Source organism: Acomys minous, assembly GCF_964271855.1.
Source record: "Acomys minous genome assembly, chromosome: 12".
Classification (NCBI taxonomy): Eukaryota; Metazoa; Chordata; class Mammalia; order Rodentia; family Muridae; genus Acomys; species Acomys minous.
This window is the reverse complement of record NC_140493.1, coordinates 107309256-107334947: the sequence shown is the minus strand read 5'-3', so window position 1 is coordinate 107334947 and position 25692 is coordinate 107309256. Positions and strand designations below refer to the sequence as shown.

At 46.2% G+C, this 25692-nt stretch overlaps 1 protein-coding gene and 1 long non-coding RNA gene across 3 annotated transcripts; one reads left to right on the top strand and one right to left on the bottom strand.

Moving 5' to 3' along the window:
• Nucleotides 1–5957: 5957 nt before the first annotated feature.
• SUMO2 (small ubiquitin like modifier 2) lies at nt 5958–17339 on the top strand. Of its 2 annotated transcripts, XM_084747840.1 has the most exons (4): nt 5964–6150; nt 7558–7689; nt 12862–12933; nt 17101–17339. In XM_084747840.1, exons 1-4 carry the CDS (start codon nt 6130–6132, stop codon nt 17161–17163), a joined length of 288 nt encoding a protein of 95 aa, XP_084603966.1. In that variant the 5' UTR covers nt 5964–6129; the 3' UTR covers nt 17164–17339. The 2 variants fall into 2 exon arrangements, with proteins under 2 accessions (XP_084603967.1, XP_084603966.1); XM_084747841.1 differs by lacking the exon at nt 12862–12933 and having other exon boundaries at nt 5958–6150.
• Nucleotides 13406–17094, bottom strand: LOC311578121. Its single transcript, XR_014772771.1, has 2 exons — nt 16271–17094; nt 13406–15939 (listed from the first exon to the last, which is right to left on the bottom strand). It is a non-coding gene; the product is annotated as an uncharacterized lncRNA (long non-coding RNA).
• Nucleotides 17340–25692: the final 8353 nt, after the last annotated feature.

Genomic DNA, 25692 nt, shown 5'->3' with positions numbered 1-25692 from the left:
CAAAGGCTGGGTACATTTTCTCCAAGTCCTTTCTGGTGCAGCTGTAGGCCTTTGCCCCATGGGGCCTGCCTCCAGACTACTTCATGAAGCTCTGAGGCCAGCCAAGGCACGGCCTCGCCACAGGGCTTGTACACAATGATGTTCCAGTAGTAGCTGGCCCCCTGCAAGCAGGATCTCCTGAGGACTTCATCTCCTTGGGTGAAGTGCACCTCCACTGGATAGTGGGCCTCCAGCAGGGCCTGTGGCTCCAGCAGGGCCCAGTCTTGGACATGTTGCTTGAAGCCACACTCACAGGTGAAGGTCTCGCAGCTGAGGTTGCTGCTCTTCTGTGGGTTGATCCAGCCCACCAGGCAAGGCGGGTAGGTGCTGATCCAGAGCAAGAACTCCAGGAGGTAAAACCCAATGGCACAGTCCCAAACCCAGTGAGATGCAGAGGAGGGGGGCTTGTCAGTGAGGTCTTGGTAGATGAGACTAACGTTCTCAATGTGAAGAAGCCAGTTGGCTGTCCAGGTTGTTGAGGACCTCTTTGAGGGTTGAAGGAAAGGCTGTCTCAGGCAGGTGGAACTGTGGGAACGACGCCTGGCAGCCCGGGTGTACCCGTGCAGCCTGGAACACATCCGCATTTCAGAGCTGCCCCATCAGCCACCATCAGGGGCAGGGCCACCAACTGGGTGGCCAGGATGCCTTGCTTGATCCCTGGGTTATGTGTTCCAGACCGAATGATGCCAGCAAGTGTCACATCATGCACCACTCTCAGATTCGACCAGGCCGTGCCATGCCTGGTGGATACCAGCTTCCACTGTTACCTGCTTCTTCTCATCCACCTGGTGAACCTGGTTCATCTTGCCCATGTGGATCATGAAGCCATCAGTGCAGGTGATGCCTCACGTCTGAAGGGGAGTGGCCACCACGCCCGGCCTCTTCTTTTTTTTTTTTTTTTAATATTTTATTTTATTTTATATGCATTGGTGTATGGGTTTCAGATCCATTGGAACTGGAATTACAGACAGTTGTGGGCTGCTATGTGGGTGATGGGAATTGAACCCGGGTCCTTTGGAAGAGCAGACAGTGCTTTTAACCACTGAGCCATCTCTCCAGCCCTGGAATTGTTCTTATTGAATATAGTTTATTGATGTTAGAGAAAGAGCCTTTTATTGGACTAAAAAGGGGGAGATGTTGGAGTGACCTTTTAATGCACCTTGTGAACGGTCTCTTGGTATAGTCAAATCTCTGTATTAGCAGAGATCTAATTACAGCCTGCACTTTGGTATTGTTCTGCATCAAATTTTGTGATCACTTTCTCCAATACCTTCTGATTGGTCTGATAAAAAGCTGAAAGGCTGCCCGGCAGTGGTGGCGCTGCCTTTAATCCCAGCATTCGGGAGGCAGAGGCAGGTGGATTACTGTGAGTTCGAGGCCAGCCTGGTCTACAAAGTGAGTCCAGCACAGCCAAGGCTACACAGAGAGACCCTGTCTTGAAAAACCAAAAAATAAATAAAATAAAATTAAAATTAAAAATAAAAAGAGTGCCAGGCGTGGTGGCGCACACCTTTAATCTCAGCACTCAGGAGGCAGAGGCAGGCGGAAAGCTGTGAGTTTGAGGCCAGCCTGGTCTACAAAGCGAGTCCAGGACAGCCAAGGCTACATAGAGAAACCCTGTCTCGAAAAACCAAAATAAATAAATAAATAAATAAATAAATAAATAAATAAAAAGAGCTGAACAGCCAATAGCAAAGGCAGGAGAGGAAGGTGAGACTTCTAGGCCTAGAAAGGACTCTGGAAAGGAATCCGGTGAAAGGCTTGTCAGACAGACACTGAGGAAGAAACAGGTGCTGGCACTGAGAGACTGAGGAAAGGCAGAACGTAGATTAATATAAACAGATTAATTTAAAATAAGCACTAGTTTAAAACAAACAAACAGCACTAGTTGGGAATAAACCTAAGCTAAGGCCAAGCTTTCATAATAAATATAAAAGGTCTCTGTGTCATTATTGGGAACTGGCGATCCAAGAAAGTCTGCTACAATAGGCACCCAATGCTTACACTGCCTGGCTTCTTTCCCACCCCCACCCCATCCCCGAGACAGGGTCTCTCTGTGTAGCCTTGGCTGTCCTGGACTCACTTTGTAGACCAGGCTGGTCTTGAACTCACAGTGATCCACCTGCCTCTGCCTCCCGAATGCTGGGATTAAAGGCGTGCGCCACCACCGCCCGGCTCTGCCTGGCTTCTTTACATTTCTTTCTCTGCAGCCTATTATGGAAATTAAGGTCTGGGGTGTGAGTCACAAGGTCTACATTCCGTAACGTTTCTACCACTGCAGGGCAGTTGATAAAGATGTGCAGTTTCTCTATGAAAATGATTATCATAGAGGCTTCCTGAGGACTAAGGATTCAATCTCCTCACTTGATAGTCACTCAGTTAATGTCTGCTGCTGCTGTTTTCTGTGTAAACTTGCTGCACTTCCTCTTGAAAAAATATTTGTTGGGTTCCCCAGGTGCTGGTGTTACAGGTGGTTGAGGGTCGGGAGCTGAACTCCAGTTCTCTGCAAGAGCACCACGCACTGCTACACACGGGTCCATCTCTGTAACCCCTAGTTGTGGTTTTTGTTGTTGCTGTTATTTTTTGTTTGTTTTTGTTTTGAGATAGGGTTTCTCTGTGTAGCTCTGGCTGTCCTGTAACCTGCTTTGTAGACCAGGCTGTCCTCAAATGCAGAGATCCCACTGTCTCTGGATTTCTGGGATTAAAGGCATATGCCAGCACTGCCCGGCCTTGTTTCTGTCTATCTGGGCAGTTTGCATATGTGCTAAATGACAACTCGGGGAACAACTTCCTTCCACCAGATGGACTCTACAGAAATGGGTACAGTGGCAGGCACCTTTACCTTCTGAGCCATGTCTCCAGCCTTTCATAGACAGTAAATCACAAGGTTTTCAGTGTTTTGTTTTATGGTGCTGGGGACTGCCCCGTGACCCCAGGGTATGTTAGGAAAGTGTCTACCTGAGACCTTCCTCCCCAGCCATGTTTTCTTCTTTTATTTTCTCTTTTGCTTTTCTGAGCTAGGCTCTCTCAGAGTTGCCTAGACTGGCATAAAGCTCATCCCTAGCCTAGGCAGGCCTCAACCATGTAGCTGGGATTATGAGACTCCACTGTGTGTCTGTGCCTCTGTGTGTGTGTGTGTGTGTGTGGTTTTAATTTATTTTATGTGTTTTGCCTATATGTACGCTGTACACCAAGTGCATAGAATGTTCTCAGAGGCCCGAAAAGATTGTTAAGATTATTGGATCCATCCTGGGACTGGAGTTACAGACCATGTGGGGATTTTGATCTGAATCCCAGTGTTTTGGAAGCCAGTGCCCTTAACCAGTGAGCCACCTCACCAGCCTCTGTGGTTTCAGCACTTCCCCAAATCCACTTTGCAGAATTCTTGTGTGCTTTTGGAATGCGAATAGTTCACTCATTTGAAAATGCATTTTATATAAACTCCTTCTTTGCCTGAAGGTGATTTGGCAATTTAGCATAACTTTGGTGGGGGTGAGTATCTTATATAGAGATTCTTGTCTCCCGGATGGTAATACCTAAGCAAGTTTTGTGTTGTTGGAAGCCCCACATGCTAATGAGGGTAAATTAAACCACATATTTGTCTCTGCAGTTTTATAAGATGGAGAGGCACGTTCTGCAACAAAAACCTGAGGTTTAGTAGAACTTCATAGACCAGGACAATGTGTCCACTCCCTGCAAGCTCTGTGACAGTACACAAAACATTTAATGTTTTCAGTACTCAGAATATTTACTCCACTCACTTGGATGTTTCAGGGGGGAAAAAAATGCCCAAAACCAGCACTTCAGACAAAGAGGCAGGCAGGTCTCTGAGTTCAAGGCCAGTCTAGTCTACAGATGGAGTTCCAGTACTGTGTAGCCTGCTTGCTTATCTGCTTATCTTGCCTCCTTATTGCAGAAATTAAAAAGGTGTGTGGGAAGCCTGACAGTAGTGGTGCACGCCTTTAATTCCAGCAGTTGGGAGGCAGAGGCAGGTGGATCGCTGAGTTCAAGGCCAGGACAGCCAAGGCTACACAGAGAAACCCTGTCTTGGAAAAAAAAATGAGGCTGGCATTGTGGGGGCATGCCTACAGTCTTAGCACTCAGGGAGGCAGAGGCAGGCCGCTGTCCAAAAAAAAAAAAAAAAAAAAAAAAAGGGCCACTAGGCTCTGTCCAAATGAAGAACTTGTGTTGTTGTTTTTATTTTTCTTTCTTTTTAATAAAGGATTGTTTATTTATTTTATGTATGACTGCTGTATTTCCATGTACACATACATGCTAGAAAAGAGTATCAGATCACATTACAGATGGTTGTGAGCCACCATGTGGTTGCTGGGAATTTAACCCAGGACCTCTGGAAGAGCAGATAGTGCTCTTAACTGCTGAGCCATCTCTCCAGCCTATTTTTATTTTTTCAAGACAGGATTTCTGTGTGTAGCCCTGGCTGTCCTGGAACTTTTTTGTTTACCGGGTGACATCAAACCCAAAGATCCACCTGCTTTTGCCTTTGCATCTGCCTCTGGAGTTCTGGGATAAAAGGAGTAAGCTACCACTGACGTGCAAGGATTTTTATTTTTATTTTTATTTAAGTTAGAAGATCTGAGTTTAGAAAATCGATGGTAATGGAAGGAGTTGATACCTCCTTGTAGAGGAAATATAGTAAAATTCAAGTCTGTAATAAAACTGTAAAAAAAAACAAAAGAAACTTTAAGTAGCAGGCAAGATGGTGCACACCTGTAATCCCCAGCACTTGGGGAGGCAGAGGCAAGGGGATCTCTGTGAGTTCGAGGCCAGCCTAGTCTACAAAACTAGTCCACGACAGCTAAAGCTACACAGAGAAACCTGTCTCGAAAAACAAAACAAAGCAAAAACAAACAAAAGAAAAAATGATAGAGAAAAAGATTCCAGTGTGCTAAAGGACAGGCCTGAGGTCACAGGGGGAAAAAACCTGTTTTCTGCAAAGTCATAGGGAGTTCAATAGGAGAAACGCAACACGTTCCTGGATCCAGCAAAGGTGACCTTGTAGGGAGTTTTAGTGGAACTATGGGGACAGCAACAGATTGCAGCGGATTGAGAGGCGAGTGGGAGTCGAGGAGGTGGAGACAGCTGTCACGGGCATTTTTCAAGCTGTTTGGCCAAGAAAGAACACTATGGTGGCTACGGTGGAAGAAAAAAAAATTTTTTCCCTTGGTAATGCAGGGATACAGGAAGTAATAAAGCCAAGTGAGAGGCACAGGGTAGGATGCACAGCACAGACAGCAGGACTTTCTTCGAAGGGGAGGATCCTACTGGATAGAGGGAGGAAAGGATTGATTGGTCTGTAAGCTTTATGGCCCGATGTTTTCCTTGATGGACTGTGTTCTCTTGAGTTGGGGGACAGGTCACAAACAAGGAGTTCGTTGAGTGGATATGGAAACATTTTTCCTCAGCTAGTGTAGGGTTACCAACAGGTTGGAAGAGCTTTGAGAGTATGGTGGGAAGCTGCTGGTTGAGGGTGAAGGATGAAGGGACTGGGAAGTTTGACATGCAGAGGTTTGCATTTGCTCTACTCAACAAGAGTTTCAGAACCCGATGCTGCTGCTTTTGTGATCTAGGTTCCCCCTTCCACGTGGAGCTGGTCCGCCCTCCCCGGCCTAGGCTCACGTCTAAGGCCACAACAAGCCTTCTTGTCCTCGCCAAGGACCAGCTGGAAGCCATTTTGATTATGCTCCACCGCAGAAGGAGGACAATACAGCCCCGCCCAGAGCCAGGCGCGCCCCCGCGGCGGGACTGGTGCGCGTGTCCGCGCCTCTTCCCGCCGGCCTGGCGGGCGCCTGGCCCAGGCGGCGGAGGCGCGGGCCGTGGGGGGGCAGGAGGGGTGGTTATGTAAGCGTTGCGCGCTCCCGCGAGGCGGCAACCAATGGGAAGCCCCGGCCGCTCGTGCTCGCGCACGCAGGGTGGGGGGAGGGAGCGCACGACGTGCGCGCGCCCTCCGCCTCGTCCACCGCTGCCGCCTCCTTCTTCTGCCGCTCCTGGTGCTGCTTGTGTGTTCCTTCAGTGCGGACCTGGTGCCTCTTTTGTGAAGCGGCAGCTGAGGAGACTCCGGCGCTCGCCATGGCCGACGAGAAACCCAAGGTGAGCTCGGGGCCGCCGTCTCCGCCTCGGGGTTCGGGCCGGTGGGTGGCGCGGCCCTGGGTCCGGCCGAAGCCCGCCGCGGGCTTTCCTGCCTGCCCGGGGCCCCCCACGGGGCCAGCCGTGGCTCAGGCCCGGCGCTCCGCGCCATTTTCCTCTCTCGCTCTCTTCCTCCCGCCCGCGCCGGAGGAGGCCCGCCGCCCTCCCCCGCCCCCGGGGCCTCGGAGCGCGCGCGGCGCGGGGCGGGCGGCGCATCGCGGGGGCCCGCGGGCCGGGCGGCCCCGCGCTGGCTCCTCAGCGGCGGCCGGCGCGTGTGAGAAGAGCGTTGGGCGCGCGGAGCCCGGGGCGGCGGCGGCGGCGGTGGCGGGAGTCCTGCGGGCCGGGCTTCCCCTCTTGGGGCGGGGGCTGCGCCGAATCAATGGGCTGTGATCGGCCAGCCCAGAATGGGGGATTCCGGAGTGGGTCCCACCCGAGGCCCAAGTGGCCCGCGGGGGAGGGGCAGCGCCGCTTTGCAGGGCGCCCAGAAATCCGGACCCTGGCGGGAACCATGTGGCTTGTTGTGGTTGGAGGCTGAGGTGCGAGCAGAGACATGATGGGCTCAACTTGAGAACGCGCCTTCCGAGGCACCAGGAGACTTGGCTGCGGACGAGGGGACGCGCATCAGTCTCCAGGGCACCATCCCGCCTCGACTCTTACCTACTTGGGGGACTCAGGATTAAAGAATCCTTGGACATTTACGTTTGCTTTTGCTTAAGTTCAGTCGGGGCCGCAATCAATGGGAAGATTTACAACGAAGTCTGCGTATTCGATCCATGACAGCAAAGGGGAGGGGAAAAATAAGCCCTGAATTTTAAAACGAAACAGCTAAATAGGAGTCGAGCGTTAATCTGCCAACGCAAAAGGCAGAATCGGGATATCCCTCAGTTGAGGCTGCTTGGCTCCCCCCGCCTCCCCCCCCCAATATATTTGTTTGATATGGTCATTGAGTGGAGTTTGTTAACTTTATCAAGGATAGCAAGGTGTTTTGAAATAGAAGGTATGTATGGTTTTCTCAGACACCATACACACACACACACCCGTTGTTGTACTTAAACCGCTTTGAAAAGAGAAAGGCAGCGGGGTTTTATGGAAGCAAAAATTTTTGGCCATGAAGGGAAATGCCATTTTAGAAATTCCAGCTTCAACGTAACATGAACGAGACTTGTAAGTGTATTGTTGCTGTTGCTAGTATCAGTGTTTCTGTAACAGCCTTGTAACACTTGCTGATCGGCGGCTGGGAACAGCTGTACAGTGTTTGACAGAGTATGAGAGAAACCTGTTGATTCTGGAGTGTTTGGGCTTGCTGCTGCTGCTTTAAAGGTGTTTATGTTTCACATTTTCCAAATTACACTCTTATTTTTCTTTCAACAGGAAGGAGTCAAGACTGAGAACAACGATCATATTAATTTGAAGGTGGCGGGGCAGGATGGTTCTGTGGTGCAGTTTAAGATTAAGAGGCACACACCACTTAGTAAACTAATGAAAGCCTATTGTGAACGACAGGTGAGGAATTGATAAGTGTACTTTCACTTAATCATCCATTTACACACCCGAATTAGGAGTAGAAAATAGGCTAGCACCATATTGCCACGACTACTTTTGTAAGATGAGTGAGACTGTTTTGCAGGCAGGCAGGCAGGTAGGTAGGTAGGTTTAGTATGATTCTAGTGCTAAACCAGTAACGCCTCGTTAGACTACTTTACCAGTTCCCAAGGAGATATACTTGTGCTTTCACAGGAAAAAAGTGCACTTTTTTCTTTTATCACTTAGGCATTGCCTTCTTTTAAAACATTTGAGAAATCTTGCTGTGGTAGCACACACCTTTATTCTAAGCACTGAGGCAGAGGCCAGCCTCTTCTAGAGAGCTAGTTCCAGGACAGCCAAGGCTACACAGAGAAACCCCATGTAAGAAAGAGTGAGAATTTTAACCAATTTGAATGTGTGGTATTGTGGTTTTTCTGAAGCATGTAGATTCCAGACTTTTTAACAGTCAAAAAAGTCGTAACGTATGTGCATGTTTTGGGGATTGAAGCCAGAATTGTGTATCCTAAGCATTCACTATGCTGTTAAATGGCTTACCCAGGTTCTGGCGCAGGGCCTCACGCCTGTAAACCTAGCACTCTGGGAAGCAGAGGCAGATGAATCTCTTGAGTTGAAGGATAGTCTGGTCCACACAGAGAAACCCTGTCTCAAAAAACAAAAAAAGTAGCTGGCCGGTGGTGGCACACACCTTTAACCCCCCAGCACTAGGGAGGCAGGTGGATTGCTCGGAGTTCAGGCCAGCCTGGTCTACAAAGTGAGTTCAGGACAGCCAAGGCTACACAGAGAGACCTTGTCTTGAAAAGCCAGAAAAACGTGGCTGGAGCAATGGCTCAGAAGTTAAAAGCAGTTTCTGCTGGCTGTTCTTCCAAAGGTCCTGAGTTCAATTCCTAGTAACCACATGGTGGCTCACAACCATCCATAATGAGATCTGATGCCCTCTTCTGGCCCGCAGGAAGAGTGCTGTATACATAATAAATAAATAAATAAATAAATAAATAAATAAATAAATATTTTTAAAAAAAAAAAAAAGAAAAGAAAGAAAAGCCAGAAAAACAAAATAACAAACCAAAAATTACCTACCAGCTTCAGAGGGTAGCAAGTTTTAGTCCTTTGGAGTAAAGCATGAACACTTTGCTTTTATTTTTATTTTTATTTTTTTCCTTTTTTTTCACTTTGCTTTTATATTTTAGGGATACTGTATATTAAATAAGAAAATTGTTATATAGGTGTCAAGAGGAAATAGAAAATTCTCTCTGTGGTATGGGTGGTTTTTGTTTTCTTCTGAAGCAGGGTCTTCCTGTGGAAGAAGACCTTCCTAGAGCACACTGTATAGACTAGACTGGCCTTTGACCCCGGCAGTCCTTCAGCCGTCTCCTCCTCGTGGCTGGGATACCAAGCCAGGCTCCTTCTCTTGATTTGGACAACTGTTGGGAAGTCATCACAAGCTTTACTGGAGCTTCCTCTGGCATGCTAAGTCAGTACAGCAAGGGCAACACTAGAGATGGCCGTTGTCCCACACTTGTTTATCACTGTAATATGGCAGAAATAGGAATTTTCCTGTCCTAAGATGTGAAAATGGTGGCATTCATTTCTGTTTTCAAGACGGGCCCTTATTTTGTGCCCAGGTTGGCCTTGAACTCTACTTTAGTACCTCCCCACTGATATGATTATAAGCACATGCCATCCTAATTCCTGTTTTATGCCTCCTTTATAATGTGATAATAAAAAGACTGCTTCCAGGTTTGTTTTAAGTTACTATGTTAGCATTCTTACACTTTGTTATACCTGTCTGACCTGAAACTCACAGAAATCTGTTTGCCTCACAAGGGCTGAGATTAAAGGCGTATGCTACCATACCTGCTTATTGCACATAATAAGACTTTTTGTGAAATCTCCCTAAAGAATTAGTCAACAAAAATATTGGGAAAGGGCCTTTTGAGGTGGACCTGCAAGTCTGATTGTATTCAATCCCTGAAACCCACAGTAGAGAGAGAAAACCACTGACTTGTAAAAGTTGAAGTTGTGTTGGGACCCACCTCCATGCATGCACTGTAGCACATGTGTACCCTTATATAAAACAGTAGTAGACTGTTATACTAGGCAAGCATTCTACCACTGATCTGTTTCCCAGCACTCAGCATGCTCCATAGACACTCAGTAAGTAACTCCCCATCCCCTTGGTTTTTCTTTTTCTTTCTTTCTTTCTTTCTTTTTTTTTTTTTTTGGAGACAGGGTCTCTCTGTGTTAGCCTTGGCTGTCCTGGACTCGCTTGGTAGACCAGGCTGGCCTTGAACTCACAGCAATCAGCCTGTCTCTGCCTCCCGAGTCCTGGGATTAAAGGCGTGCGCCACCGCGCCCGGCTTCCCCCTTGGTTTTTCTTTTTTTTTCTTCTTCTTCTTCTTTTTTTTTTTTTTTTTTGGTTTTTCGAGACAGGGTTTCTCTGTGTAGCCTGGGCTGTCCTGGACTCACTTTGTAGACTAGGCTGGCCTCGAACTCACAGCGATCCGCCCGCCTCTGCCTCCCGAGTGCTGGGATTAAAGGTGTGCGCCACCACGCCCGGCCCCCCTTGGTTTTTCAAGACTGGCTTTTCCTGGGTGGTCTTGACTGTCCTGGACTCTCTTTGTAGACCAGGCTGGCCTTGAACTCAGAGATCTGCCTGCCTCTGTCTCCCAAGTGCTGGGATTAAAGGCGTGCACCGCCACTGCCCCAAGTACAACTTTTGAAAAGGGGGTTATTAGGTTTAGGAATACGCATGCTGCGTGCTGGAGCACTTCCCCACCATGGGGAGGCCAAGAGGCCAGTCCCCAGGAAGAGGTGGTTGGCAGTAGGGTCTGGCATCTTTCTTGAATATCCACCCAAGGGGTTTTAGGATATTTTTAATTTTTTTTATTTTTCAAAAAAGGATTTCTCTGTGTAGTCTTCGTTGGCCTAGAATCACTTTGTAGACCAGGCTGGCCTTGAACTCACATTGATCTGCCCGCCTCTGCCTCCCAAATGCTGGGATTAATAGGCGTGCACCACCACACCTGGCTTTGACCTTGATTTTCTAAAAGTCCTGTGTCTAAGGATTGTAGGCGTACCTTACCACACAATTTTTGTGATGCTAGAGATCAATTCTAAGATAAGATTCCTACAAAGTGAACCATATCTCCAGCACAAATTTGGGAGTTTTTATTATCTTCATATATTATCTAAAATTTGTTACCACAGAATTCTACTTAAATGGTTATATTTTAAAATGTTACAAAAACTTCAAATATTAGATATTAGAAAAGTAGTGTAAGATGTGTTAGCACAGCCTATAATTTCAACATTCAGGAGGCTGAAGCAGAATCTCAAAAATCAAGGCTAGTCCAGGCCATATAGCAAGGCTCTGATAAAACAGAAGCAGAAGAAACAGTGTTGTGCTCACTCTTGTAATCCTAACATTGGGGTGGATGTGGTAGAATTGCCTTAAAGTCATTCTTGGGCTGGGCAGTGGTGGTACACGCTTTTAATCCCAGCACTCAGGAGGCAGACGCAGGCAGGTGGATCTCTGAGTTTGAGGCCAACCTGGTCTACAAATCTAGTCTAAGACAGCCAGGGCTACACAGATGAACCTTGCCTTGAAAAACCAAAAGAAGCTGGGCATGGTGGCGCACGCCTTTAATCCCAGCACTCGGGAGGCAGAGGCAGGTGGATCGCTGTGAGTTCGAGGCCAGCCTGGTCTACAAAGCAAGTCCAGGACAGCCAGGGCTACACAGAGCCTGTCTCAAAAAACCAAAAGAAAAGTCATCCTTTGTCAGATGGTGGTAGCATATGCCAGTCATCTCAGTACTCAGGAGGGAGAAGCAGGCAGATCCCTTGAGTTGCAGCCAGCCTGCTGCTCTACCAAGCTAGTCTAGGACAGCCAGGGCTACACAGAGAAACCCTGTCTAGGGTAACCTGTGTTGTGAGGTTGTCCTGGAATTCTATAGATTTGCCTGCCCCTGCCTCCCCAGCACTGAGAGTAAATGTGTGCCACCACATCCCCCACGCAGGTTCCATCCGTCTTTACCTGTGTCCCCAGGCTTGCATGGCAAGCTCTATACCTACCGAGCCATACTCCCTGTCCAAACTTGGAAGATTTACCTCTGGAATCTACTCAGTAACTGTTGAAGACAAAACATTGGAATCCTTGGTATTATTGTTGGATCTATCAGCAGACACTGATCTGTGTTAATAATAACCAGAAGCGACAGGACACATTACCACTTGGATTGTGGCCAGTCTTGAGAGGTGCTATAAAATGTCAATACCCACGTTTTTAAATTTTAGTGTAGCTGTGTGTAGTATTGTTTGCCTTTAATCCCAGCACTCCAGAGGCAGAAGCAGGCAGATATCTGAGTTTGAGGACAGCTAGGGCTGTTCCCTCCTTCCCCTCAGACAGGTTTCTCTGTGTAGCCTTGGCTGTCCTAGACTCACTTTGTAGACCAGGCTGGCCTTGAACTCAACAGCAATCCAACTGCCTCTGCCTCCCAAGTGCTGGGATTAAAAGCATGTCCATCAGCGAGGGCTGTTAAACAAAGAAACCCTGCTTGAGGGGAGAAATTTTAGATTAAAAAATTAAATGCTGAGCTGGTGAAATGGCTCAGCAGTTAGAAAACTGGCTACTCTTCCAGAGGTCCTAAATTCAATTCCTGGTAACCCACATGGCAGTTCACAACTGTAACTCCAGTTCCAGAGGATCCAACATCCTTTCACAGATGTGCGTGCTGGCAAAAACACCAATATAAATTAATGATTTTAGAAATTTCTTGAAAAATAATTAAATGCTTTAATTTCTCTGTTTTATTTTGTCTGGCATATTTTATTTTGAGATGGATTTCATGTATTCCATGCTGGTCTTGTACTTCCTGATCTTTTAAAGTGCTGGTACTACTTACTACAGGAACATGTGTACCATCTTGATTTTGAAGGTCTCAACAGGGCATGGAGAATGTTAGCATATATTGGTGTTCCTCATAATGCCTCAAAATTTAATGGTGATATATATATATTTTGTTTGTTTTGTTTTGTTTCCCAAGATAGGGTTTCTCCGTGTAGCCTTGGTTGTCCTAGACTCTGTAAACCAAGCTAATGATCATGTGCTGTTTGCTTTTAATTTCTTGGTAGGGTTTGTCGATGAGGCAGATCAGATTCCGGTTTGATGGGCAACCAATCAATGAAACAGACACACCTGCACAGGTAAAGATCTCTACACTTAGGAAAATTTTGTTTCAAAACTGTTTGCATATTTTTATGTAGTGGGGAAGGACATGAGGCGTCCAGTCCTATTGTTCTTAGCTTCAATCCTGTGAGAATTGGTCTCTCTCTCCCTGACCCTGGAGGGTGGTTGCATTCAAGCTCTACTCATCCTCCCCTATCTGCTGGGAATATACCTATTTTTTAACATGTCTCTTTTCTTGATTGTTCCTGCTTCATCTGTTTGTCTTTTTGTGTAAGGTCAGGTTGGTTTGTTTTTCAGACAGGGCCTTTTGTGTCCCAAGCTAACCTGCAACTTGTATAGCTTAGGACAGCTTTGGAGGTGCTGGGCTGTTCTGCTTCTGCCTTCTAAAAGCAGACATAACAGGCCCGCAGCTCCATTTTGTGTTTGTCGGGTGTTAGGGATTGAATCCAAGGTTTCAGACATGTTAGCAGGCACTACCAACCCAACTACATTTTAGCCTTTTTGTTTTGTTTTTAGAAATGCTTGCTTTTTTTTTCCCCCGAGAGCAAAGCTGTGAAATTGGCCAAAAGAGAAAGGAAGGAAGGAATAGAAATATGTTCAGAGGCTGGGCGGTGGTGGCGCACGCCTTTAATCCTAGCACTTGGGAGGCCGAGGCTGGTGGATTGCTGTGAGTTCAAGGCCAGCCTGGACTACAAAGTGAGTCTAGGCCAGCTAAGGCTACACAGAGAAACCCAGTCTTAAAAAAAAGAAAGAAAGAAACATGTTCAGAAACTGCAATGGCTTTAAGTTAGTTACTACTGTGTAATAGTCATTCTGTAACTTAATTCCATTTCCTACGCTCAAAAAAAAAAAAAAAAAAGACCAAGACAGTCTTGGTGGCGGCGCATGCCTTTGATCCCAGCACTTGGGAGGCAAAAACAGCCGGATCTCTGAATTTGAAGCCAACCTGGTCTACAAAGTGAGTCCAGGACAGCCAGGGGTACACACAGAGAAACCTTGTCTGTCTGTCTGTCTGTCTTTGTTTCTTTTTTTTTTTTTTTTGGTTTTTTTTTTGGTTTTTTGAGACAGGGTTTCTCTGTGTAGCCTTGGCCATCCTGGACTCACTTTGTAGACCAGGCTGACCTCGAACTCACAGCAATCCGCCTGCCTCTGCCTCCCGAGTGCTGGGATTAAAGGCGTGCGCCACCACACCCGGCCTCTTTCTTTGTTTCTTTTCTTTTTCCTTTATTTTTTTTTGGGGGGGAGGGTGGTTTCAAGACAGGGTTTCTCTGTGTAGCCTTGGCTGTCTTGGACTCACTTTGTAGACCAGGTTGGCCTCAAACTCACAGCGATCCTCATGCCTCTGCCTCCTAAGTGCTGGGATTATAGGCCTGTGCAGCCTCAACCACACCTGGCCTGAAACTCTGTCTTGAGAAAGAAAGAGTATTGTTGTTGTTCCTTTTCATTCTTTGTTGCTTAGAATTATCAGGCCTAGGGCTCAGTGGTTAAGAGTACTGTCTGTTCTTCCAGAGGTCTTGAGTTCAATTCCTGGCAACCACATGGTGGTTTTCAGTCATCTGTAATGTAATCTAATGCCCTCTTCTGTCATACAGGTGTACATGCAAATAGAGCATTCATATGCAATAAATAAGTAAAATTTTAAATTAAAAAAAAGCTAGAGCTGTTACACAGAGAAACCCTGTCTTGACCCTCTCCCCCCACCCCATCCCCCCCAAAAATAAAGAATTATCAGACCTAGAAGAGTTCTCCACAGGTCCTGAGTTCCAAAGGTCCTGAGTTCAATTCCCAGCAACCCCATGATGACTCACAACTATGAGTCATCTATAACGAGATCTAGTGCCCTCTTCTGGCCTGCAGGAGTTATATGCAGGTAGAACACTGTATACATAATAAATAAATTAAAAAAGAAAAAAGATAATCTCCCTTAGTTCTTTGAGACGGCACTCACTGTGAGGTTTTTTTCCCCCCTCTATATGATTGTCTCTATCTGAATCATTGTATTTTTTCCTTCTAAAATTTATTTAGAACTTCGTGGAAGGCCAAGCATGGTGGTACATGCCTTTAATCTCAGCACTCAGGCAGAGGCAGACATCACTGTGAGTTGGAGCCCAGTCTGGGCACACAGAACCCCTGTCTCAAGAAACCAAAAACAAGGAAAAGAAAACTTTTAGTCCAGTGGTGCACATCTTTAATCCTAGGCAGAGAGGGCACTGTGAGTTGAAGGCCTGCCTCATCTACTGAGCATTTTATATATGCTGTCAGTATGACTTTGGGGAGCCGGTTTTCTCTCCAGGGATGCAACTCAGGTTCTTGGGCTTTGATAAAGTACCTCTGCCCGCTCTGCCACCTTACCAGCCCACATTTTGAGATAGGATCCGCCTGTATAGCCTAGCTTGCTCTTATCTCATTACGTAGTCCAGGCTGGCTTCTAAGCCTGCCATTCTCCTGCTTCAGCCTCCTGAGTACTCAGTACAGGTATGCACCATGGTTCCAAGGATAAATGCTACAGTTGTGGTAAGTCAGTATCTTTTTTTTTTTTTTAATTTTTTATTTTTCGAGACAGGGTTTCTCTGTGTAGCCTTGACTGTCCTGGACTCACTTTGTAGTCCAGGCTGGCCTCGAACTCACAGTGATCCGCCTGCCTCTGCCTCCCGAGTGCTGGGATTAAAGGCGTGCGCCACCACGCCCGGCGGTAAGTCAGTATCTTAGCAGCTATTTTTTATTTATTTTTTAAAAAAAGATGTTTAGCCAAGTATTATGGAGATATGACTATATCTAGTGCTGGGGATGCTGAGGTAGACTGTGTATTTGTGCTAGATCATATAAAGAATTTCTTTTCATAGGCTGGGCATGGTGGCCTAAGTTCCCTTTTTTTCAGTGTCCAAGGGATATGATTGTATCTTTTGTAAGTTTTAGGATGTGTCCCATGGCTCCCATGCCCACCCTTCCACACAAGCTCTTGTAGCTCAGACTGGCACAAACATGTCTTGTTGTAGATGATCTTAAATTCTTTATCTTACTTTCTGCACCTCCCAAAAGCTGGGATTATCAACCTGCATTAGATTTTTTAAAACCAGGCGTGGTGGTGCATGCCTTTAATCCCAGCACTGGGGGGCAGGGGTGGGGCAGAGGCAACCTGGTCTACAAAGTGAGTCCAGGACAACCAATGCTACATACACAGAGAAAACCCTGTCTGGAAAAACCAAAAAAGAAAATTTGTGTGTGTGTGTGTGTGTGTATGTGTGTATTTTCTTTTTTCTTTTTCTCAAGTAGAGTTTCTCTGTGTAGCATTGACTGTCCTAGACTCACTTTTTGTAGACCAGGCTGGCCTCAAACTCACAACGATCCACCTACCTCTGCCTCCCCAGTGCTGGGATTAAAGGTGTGCATCACCACACCCAGCTTCACTTCTCTTTTTTCACTGTGTTCTGGGAAATCAAACTCAGGTTGTCAGGGTAAGGTAACTAACTTGCAAGGCAAGCACTCTACCCACAGAGTCAACTGGCTTGCCGTAAAAAGGAAATTTAAAGATAGTTAAAGAGCTGATTTCACTTTTTACAGTGCTGTCTTTTAAGGTGTGTGTGTGTGCACACGCTCGTGTCCCAGAACTCTAGACCAGGCTGGCCTTGAGCTCACAGCAATCTGCCTGCCTCTGCCTCCCAAATGCTGGGATTAAAGGCGTGCCACCATACCTGGCCCCTGATTTTTAAAGTTTATATTTTGGTGAATGTTTAACTTACCAGTTTTGTTCTTTGATTAATTTGTTTTTCTTGGAAGACTGGGTATCATGTTATAGTCTAGGTTGGTGTCAGAGTCTATCGTCTCAATTCCTGGAATGCTGAGATTACAAGTGTGTGGTATATGCAGCTATGTGTTTGATTATGATGATTAGGGTAGTCAAAACTTTGTTTAAATCCCAATATGTGATAGACTGAAGTAGGATTGCAAGCATTTGAGACTAGCCTGTGGCTAGCAGCACATTCATTTTCCTTTCTTGGGCTCCATAATGCTGGGGTTTTAGACAGGTGTGTTGTATTAGTTTTTATGTAGTGTTTTATGAACCTGACATAATAGTGAAGGCTGGAGTGGTATGGGACATGTAGTTTTCTGTAAATTTAATATGAAAACTGACATTTTAAATTCTTCCTCACTGGTCTTAAAATTTGTTTTCTTTTCTGTGCTAGTTGGAAATGGAGGACGAAGATACGATTGATGTGTTCCAGCAGCAGACAGGAGGTGTCTACTAAAAAGGGAACCTGCTACTTTACTCCAGAATTTTGTTATAGACCAAGAATACATTCTCAATTAGAAAGCCGCAATTTGGTTCCACCATCCTGACTACTACAGTATAGTTTTCTCTATTCTTTCATTTCCCTGTCCCCATTTCTTTATTGTACATAAAGTAACTGGTGTATGTGCACAAGCATATTGCTCTTCTTTTTCTTTTTTGAACTAAATGGCCAATGTTCTGCTTTGGTTGACATCAGATGGAGACGGTCTGGGGAAAGTACTGGTTCTGTGAAAACACCCCCCCTTTCTCCACTAGTGGCATGCTCATTCAGCTCTTATCTTTATATTCCAGTAAGTTATTTTTCTCTCATTGTTTTAACAAAAGAACCCAACAACATAAATCCCTGCATACCTTGTTCGATTGGAGAATTTTAATGTTTTTCATTTATCATTGTAAAACCAAGGACAATTTTATAACTTTTTTGTACGTAGCTGTTACATGTAGGGCAATCTGTCTTTAAGTAGGGGTAAATACTCTTGAACAAAATGACCCTAGATAGTTTTCCCTTCAAGTCAAGCGTCTTGTTGTTTAAATAAACTTCTTGTTTAAAATGAGCTGTTCTCTTTATTCTGAGGAATATTAAATAGGAAGTCTGGGGGTGGGCTCACCCCCTTAACCCCAGCACATAGAGGCAAGTGGACGATCAGAATTTGAGGCTAGCCTGGTCTACATAGCCAGTTCCTGAACAGCCACAGGTACATATAGTAAGAGTATCAGGCCAGGTGTGGTGGCGCGTACCTGTAATCCCAGCACTCAGGAGGCAGAGACCGGTGGATCACTGAGTTCAAGGCCAGCCTGGTCTACAAAGTCAGTCCAGGACAGCCAGAGATGTTACACAGAGAAACCCTGACTTGAAAAACCAAAAGTAAGTAAATAAATTTTAAAAAGGCAGGAGAGGGCTTAGCAGTTAACACTTAGAGGACCCTGGTTTGGTTTCCATCCCCCAGCTGGTTGCTCACAACTAATTCCAGTTTGGCACACCTGATACCTACCCTCTAGCCTCTGAGGACCAAAGAAGTGTACGCAAAAAGTCTGTCACAAAACATCTGTATGCACTAGGTAAATAAAGCCAGGGATTTTTAAGGGGTGTGATTCCTGTAACTCACTGTGTAGACTATAGACCAGGCTAGTTTAGAATTCACCTGCCTCCCAAGTGCTGAGGTGAAAGATACGTACTACCACACCTAGCCGGCCTTTTTTTCTTTTGTGTGTGTGTTGCCTTGGCTGTCCTGGACTAACTTTTGTAGACCAGGCTGGCCTTAAACTCAGAGATCCACCTGCCTCTGCCTCCCGAATGCTGGGATTAAAGGCGTGCGCCACCACTGCCCAGCTTCAGCCCTTTTATTTTTCAAGACAGTTTTCTAAGCCGGGCGTGGTGGCGCAGGCAACAAAATATTTCAGTTGCAGAGGAAATGGTTACATTGGGACTACAGTGCGAGTGAGGTGCAAGTACCTGGAGGGATGTTCCTTGGTTGTTGCTCTATCAACAAGAAAGAAATGCAATCTGGAGAGGTAGGATGCAAGAGAACTGAAGGGAATGCTGGAAAAGTTGGGGTTTTGTTTGTTTTCTTTCAAGACAGTGTTTCTCTTATACTCCTGGATATCCTGGACTTGCTTTGTAGACCAGGCTGGTGTCGATCTCGCTGAGATCCGCCTGCCTCTGTTTCCTGAGCGTTGAGATTAAAGGCGTGCGCCACCACACCCAGCTTTTGTTCTGGTTTTTTTAGCTTGAAAGGTTGAAAGGAGATAACCGCCAGTGTCATGTTCCTTAACTTTTATAACTACTTAACTAAGGTCCTGCTCACATTAAGAGATGGCTCAGGGCCAGGCATAGTGGTGCACACCTTTAATCCCAGCATTTAGGAGGCAGAGGCAGGTGGATCTCTGTGAGTTTGAGGCCAGCCTGGTCTACAAAGCAAGCTAGGACAGTCAAGGCTACACAGAGAAACCCTGTCTCAAAAACCTCCCCAAAAAGAGATAGCTCAGCAGTAAGTGCTTGCTGAGTAGCCATAAAAACTGAAGCTGGATCCCAGCATCCATATAACAAGCTGGAAGTTCCACACATGCCTGTGGACCCCAGCAGCGACAGGGATTTGCAAGCCCCTTGTTCAGGGAGATGACCTCATCCGTGATAGAGGACATTTGATACTCTATTTTTCCTCTTTGAGACAGGGTCTCTCTGTGTAGCCTTGGGTGTCCTGGACTCACTTTGTAGACCAGGCTAGCCTCGAACTCACAGCGATCCACCTGCCTCTGCCTCCGGAGTGCTGGGATTAAAGGCGTGCTCTACCTCGCCCTGCTTTGATGCCCTCTTTTTAGACCTATATGTTGGGGGAGGGAAGGGTGACAAGGAGGCTCAGTATGGAAAGGCACTGCTGACTGAAATGATGATCAGGGTTTGATTCCTGGAGCCCACATCAGGAAAGGATAAATGATTCCCACAATTGTCCTCTGACCATCACACATGGACCCTGGCATGCATGTGGTACACATACATGCATGCAAAAACCCATACACATAGCTGGGCATGGTGGCACATACATGTAATCCCAGCATTCAGGGAGGCAGAGGTAGGCAGATCTCTGTGAGTTCGAGACTAACCTGGTCTACAAAGGGAGTTCCAAGACAGCCAAGGCTACATAGAGAAACCCTATCTCAAACAAACAAACATAGATACATTCATAAATAAGATTTTATTGGGTAGTGGTGGTGTAAGCACTCTGAGGTAGAGAGGCAGGTAGATCTCTAAATTCGAGTCCAGCCTGGTCTACAGAGTGAGTTACAGGAAAACAAAAGCTACATAGAGAAACCCTAAAAAAAAAAAAAAAAAAAAAAAGATAAAGAGAAACCCTGCCTTGAAAACATGAAACCAAATAAAATTAAAACAAACAAACAAAAATCCTAGCTGAGCATGGTGGCACACACCTGTAATCCCAGCACTCAGGAGGCAGAGGCAGGGGGATCTCTGATTTTGAGGCCAGCCTGGCCTACCAAGGGAGTTCTGGACAGCCAAGGCTACACAGAGAAACCCTGTCTTGAAAAACCAAAAATAAGGGCCGGGCGTGGTGGCGCATGCCTTTAATCCCAGCACTCGGGAGGCAGAGGCAGGCAGATTGCTGTGAATTTGAGGCCAGCCTGGTCTACAAGTGAGTCCAGGGCAGCCAGGGCTAACACAGAGAGACCCTGTCTGGAAAAACCAAAAAGAAAAGAGAAAAGAAAAGCCACAAGTAAATAAATAAGTTACTTAATTAAATAAAATCCTAAAGTTTATTCTTGCAGAAGACCTGTGTTCTCCAATACCCACATAGCAAAGGCTCATAACCTTCCATAGCTACAGTTCCAGAGGGTCCGGGGCTGCCTGTGTGGCTCCTTTGTGGTGCACATACCTTCACACAGGCACAAATTCACACACACACACACACACACACACACACACACACAGAGAGAGAGAGAGAGAGAGAGAGAGAGAGAGAGAGAGAGAGAGGGAGAGAGAGAACTTTTAAATAAAAAAAGGTGGAGTGTCGGATCACACTCCTTCATTCTTACCCCTGGGAGGCAGAGACAGGTGGGGCTCTGTCAGCTCCAGGTTGACTTTGTCTACACAGTTCAGGACAGCCTTGTCTAAAAAAAACCTCATAAATAATAATAATTAACATCTAAGAAGAAAAGGTTTTCTTAGGATATCTTTTTGTTTTCTTAGGGACAGGGCCTCACTGTGTGTATATCAGGATGGCCTTGAACTCAAAGAGATCCACCTGCCTCTTCTTCCAAGTACTACTACTAAAGGTGTGTGGTGCCTTTTTGGTTTTATACTATTTCCTAAATTGTGTGTAACTTACTGAGTCCTTGAAACTAAGATGCCAGGGAGGTGTCCACAGGCGCCTTAGCTTCCTGACTGTTGTGGTGGGGCTCTGAAAGTTAACCCTCTACACAGGAAGAAATGTATGTGTCCTAATGAGTCCGCTCTCAGGAGCCCCTTCGGGAGAGACGCAATTAGAACACAGTGAAACCGGTTGGAATTTAATCTGTTTGGAATGTGGAGTGTTATCTCCCTGTAAGCAGGGACATGTGACTAAGAGGTCATTTTAGGATTTAATATACTCTTGGGAAACTTCTAAGTCCAAGAATCCTCATGTATTTTTTTCCTTATAATTTATTTATTCATTTTTATTTTCCTAGACAGGGTTCTCTCTCTGTTTAGCCCCGGCTGTCCTAGAACTCACTCTGTAGGCCAGGCTGGCCTCAAACTCAGAATTCCACCTGTCTCTGCTTCCCAAGTGCTGTGAAAGGCATGTTCCACCATCACCTAGCCTTGTCTTTTTTTTTTTTAAAGATTTATTTATTTATTATGTATTCAGTATTCTGCCTGCATGTACACCTGAATTCCGGAAGAGGGCACCGGATCTCATTATAGATGGTTGTGAGCCACCATGTGGTTGCTGGGAATTGAACTCATGACCTCTGGAAGAGGAGCAGACAGTGCTCTTATCCACTGAGCCATCTCTCCAGCCCCTTTGTCTTGTTTTTATGTGTATGAGTGTGTGCTTCCACTCACGTATGTGCACAACATGCATGCAGAAGCCTACGGAAGACAGAAAAGGCCCTGGATCCCCTGGAATTGTAGTGATAGAAGATTGTGAACCACCATGTTGTTGATGGGAGAACTTAGGTCTTCTGTAAGAATAAATGTTCTTTTATTGTTGTTGTTTGTTTGTTTGTTTTTTCGAGACAGGATTTCTCTGTGTAGCCTTGGCTGTCCTGGACTCACTTTGTAGACCAGGCTGGCCTCGAACTCACAATGATCCACCTGCCTCTGTCTCCTGAGTGCTGGGATTAAAGGCGTGTGCCACCACGCCTGGCAAGGATAAGTGTTCTTAGCTGCTGAGTCCTCTCTCTGGTCCCTATTTTCACTTACTGCTCTTGAAGAGAACCTGAGGTCAGCTCCTAGCTCCCACATGATGCCTCACAACTATCTGTCACTCCAGTTTCAGCATATCAATGCTCTCTTCTGACCTCCTTGGGTACCAGGTATGCATGCATTGCAGACATACATGCAGGCAAAAACACTCATACATATCGAATCTAAAGAGATAATCAATCCTAGCTTGGGAAGCAGGAGGCTTAAGAGTTCAAGGTTGTCAGGAGGCAGTGGTACACACACACCTTTAATCCCAGCACTTGGGAGACAGAGGCAGGCAGATCTCTGAGTTCGAGGCCAGCCTGGTCTACAGAGTGAGTATCAGGACAGCCAGGGCTAAACAGAGCAACACTGTCCAAGAGGCCAAGTCATCATCATCTATAAAGTGAGCCTGTATCACGTGGGACCCTGTCTCAAACAAAACAAAACAAAACAAAACAAACCCTTATTTTTGTGAAGGAGGCTAAATCTATCCACAGAAGTGCAACAAGATTGGGAAGAAAAGGAGTTGTTTGGGTTGGGTTTTTTTTTTTTTTGATGACTTTTAATTCCTGACTTTCCTGCCTCCACCTCCCAACTACAGGGACTACACAAACATGTGCCTGAAGGGCACCCTCTGCCCTGCGGCTTTTCTAGCCAGGTGCTGCGGCTGATTTACTTAAAAGGAAATGGTTTGGAAGCAGGGGCAGTATCTTAAAGGCACTGATCTCTGATGTTGGTGAAGACACAGCTATGAAAAGGACAGACAGATGGGTACTAAATTTGGCTTTAGAAGTGATGCGTGGGATGTAGTTGATGAGAGGTTGACAAGTGACAATTTAGCCCGCATCCTCAGAGGTTGGGATAAAGGAATAGATAGGCCAGAGAGGAAAAGAAAACAAACCAGTCTATAAGCGAGTCCAGGACAGCCAGCGGACTATGCAGAGAAACCCTGTCTAAAAAAACCAAAAAACACAAACAAGCCAGCAATGGTAGCTCTTGGCTCTAAATCTCAGCACTCAGGCGGCATAGGTGGGGAGATATCTGGGTTTGAGGATGAGGCTACACGGAGAAACCCTGTCTCAAAAAACAAAATAAAAAAAAGAAAGAAAGAAAGGAAAGAAAAAGAAAATATCTTTTGCAGCTTGTGCCACCATACCCAGTTTACGATTACATTTAATAGCCAGGCCTTTATTGACTGGAGAGGGAGAGGCAGGATCTCTGAGTTCAAGCCTGGTCTACAAAGTGAGTTTCAGGCAAGCCTGAGCTACATAGTGAGACCCAGTCTTAAAACACAAGAAGAAGAGGAGGAGGAGGAGGAGGAGGAGGAGGAGGAGGAGGAGGAGGAGGAAAGCTGGGTGCGATGGCACACACCTGTAATCCTAGCACTCAGGGAAACAGAGGCAGGTGGATCTCTGTGAGCCAACACTACACCAAAAAATCCTATCTTGAGAAATGAAAAACCCCTTGTGGTGGTGCATGCCTTTAATCCCAGCACTCAGGAGGCAGAGGCAGTTCGATCACTGTGAGTTCAAGGCCAGCCTGGTCTACAAAGCGAGTCTAGGACAGCCAAGGCTACACAGAGAAACCCTGTCTCTCCATGCCTGGCACCTGGCTTTATTTTGTGTGTGCATATATGTGCATGTTTATCTGTAGGCATGAACACAAGTGTGGGTGAAGAAGGTCAGAGAACAATCTCAGGGAGTCTGTTCTCTCTACCATATGGTACCTGGGGCATTGACCATGAATCACCAGGCTTGGTAGCAATGCCTCTGCCATGGAGCCATCTTGCCTGGCCCCGAACAAACGCTCTACCTATTCCTGACAAGTCAAACCACTGGAAGCAGATGGTAATTACTGTTTACTGCTCAAAGGATGTCCAGCTGACAGGCAGGTACACACCTACAATCCCTGCGCATGGGCGGCAGACACAGGATGGAGAGATTCCAGGCTAGTAGACACGAAGTCTCCTTTATGCTACTGCCGGTTAACACAGACAGGGGTGGCTGATCATACTTCTAGAGAAAAGGGAATTCTGGTTTTCTGGGAAAGCCTGGAGGGAGGGTCGTTAGGGGAGACTGCTGAAATAACTAACTTCCAACCACTGTGGAAGAGATGGTTGCTGAGTTTTATGGAAATCCCCAAGCTACAGAGGACGGGAGACATCTACTTCTAGGGGATACCTTTGACGTGAGAAAAGGTCACCCATCAGCTGCCTACACGCCTTTACCTAAGGCTTTGCCTATTATGATCTTTAAACAGCCCCCTGAGCCCTCCAAGTGTTGCCTGCATTTGGTGCGGGGATAAATTTACCCAGACAGGTGCAAGAGTCATGACTTAAGAGTTAGAAACAGCTGCAGCGTCTCCAGCAGCTCGGATAGATTTAGGCCATTCCTTCGCCAGGCGTTAACCAGCTTTAAAACGGCCTCTAAGAGCAAACCGTCACTCGGGCCTACTCACGTGCCACCCATCTGAGCTTAAAGAATAGTATTAAGTTTTGTTTGTTTTGTTTTGTTTATTTTTCTTAATTTTTTTCGGACGGGTTCTCTGCGTTGTCCTGGCTGTCCTGGAACTTGATGTATGTAGACCAGGGTGGGGCTCGAACTCACTGAGATTCTCCTGCCTCTGCTTCCGCAGTGCTGAGATTAAAGAGAGCTCCACCACTCCTGCCTAAAGGGCTAATATTAAAAGGAAGAGCCAGGTGGTGGCGGTGCAGGCTTTTAATCCCAGCACTTGGGAGGCAGAGGTAGGCGATTCTCCATGAGTTTGAGGAGAGCCTGGACTACAGAGCTAGTTCCAGGATAGCCAGAGCTGTTACACAGAGAAACTCTGTCTCAAAAAACCAAAAACCAAAACCAAAACCAAAACCAAACAAAACAAAAAAAGAAATTCTGAGGCCTGCGCAGTGGCACAGGCCTGTAATCCCAGTACTCTGGGAGACAGGACAGGGCAGGTGGATCTCTGAGAGTTAAAGCCAGCCTGGTCTACATAGTGAGTTCCAGGACAGCCAGAGCTACATAGATAATATTTAAAAGATAATATTTAAAACAAAACAACCCTCCTCCGCTATCATTTCAGCACTCTTTCTACTGCCGACTCTTTGAGATTGCTTTGTTGGGTATTCCAATGGGATTCACAGTATTTAAAAAAAAAAAAATCAGCTGGGTTTGGTGGCACACACCCTTAATCCCAGCACTCAGGAGCCAGAGGCAGGTGGATTGATGTGAGTTCAAAGCCAGCCTCCTCTACAAAGTGAGTGCAGGATAGACAAGGCTACACAGAGAAACCCTGTGTCAGGGGGAAAAAACAACAAAAAAACCACAGTCAGTTCATAGCACTCACTCCCAAGCCTTAAGAAGAATGCCCGGGTGACAGATCTCATCCTATCCAGAAGGGTGGACAGCTGACGGCTTATTTGGGGCCCAGGGAAGGCAAAGTTATTTCCTAAATGTTGGTCAGGTTAAAGAGCATATTTAAATTTTTCTTTCTTTTTCTTTTTTTTTTTTTTTTTTTTTTTTTTTTTGGTTTTTCGAGACAGAGTCTCTCTGTAGCCTTGGCTGTCCTGGACTCACTTTGTAGACCAGGCTG

Coding starts and splice junctions, on each gene's coding strand:
- SUMO2 (XM_084747840.1), top strand. CDS start 6,130: ATGGCCGACGAGAAACCCAAG. Junction 7,690..12,861: donor AAGCCTATTGTGAACGACAG/GTGAGGAATTGA, acceptor ATTTCTTGGTAG/GGTTTGTCGATGAGGCAGAT. Junction 12,934..17,100: donor AAACAGACACACCTGCACAG/GTAAAGATCTCT, acceptor TTTCTGTGCTAG/TTGGAAATGGAGGACGAAGA.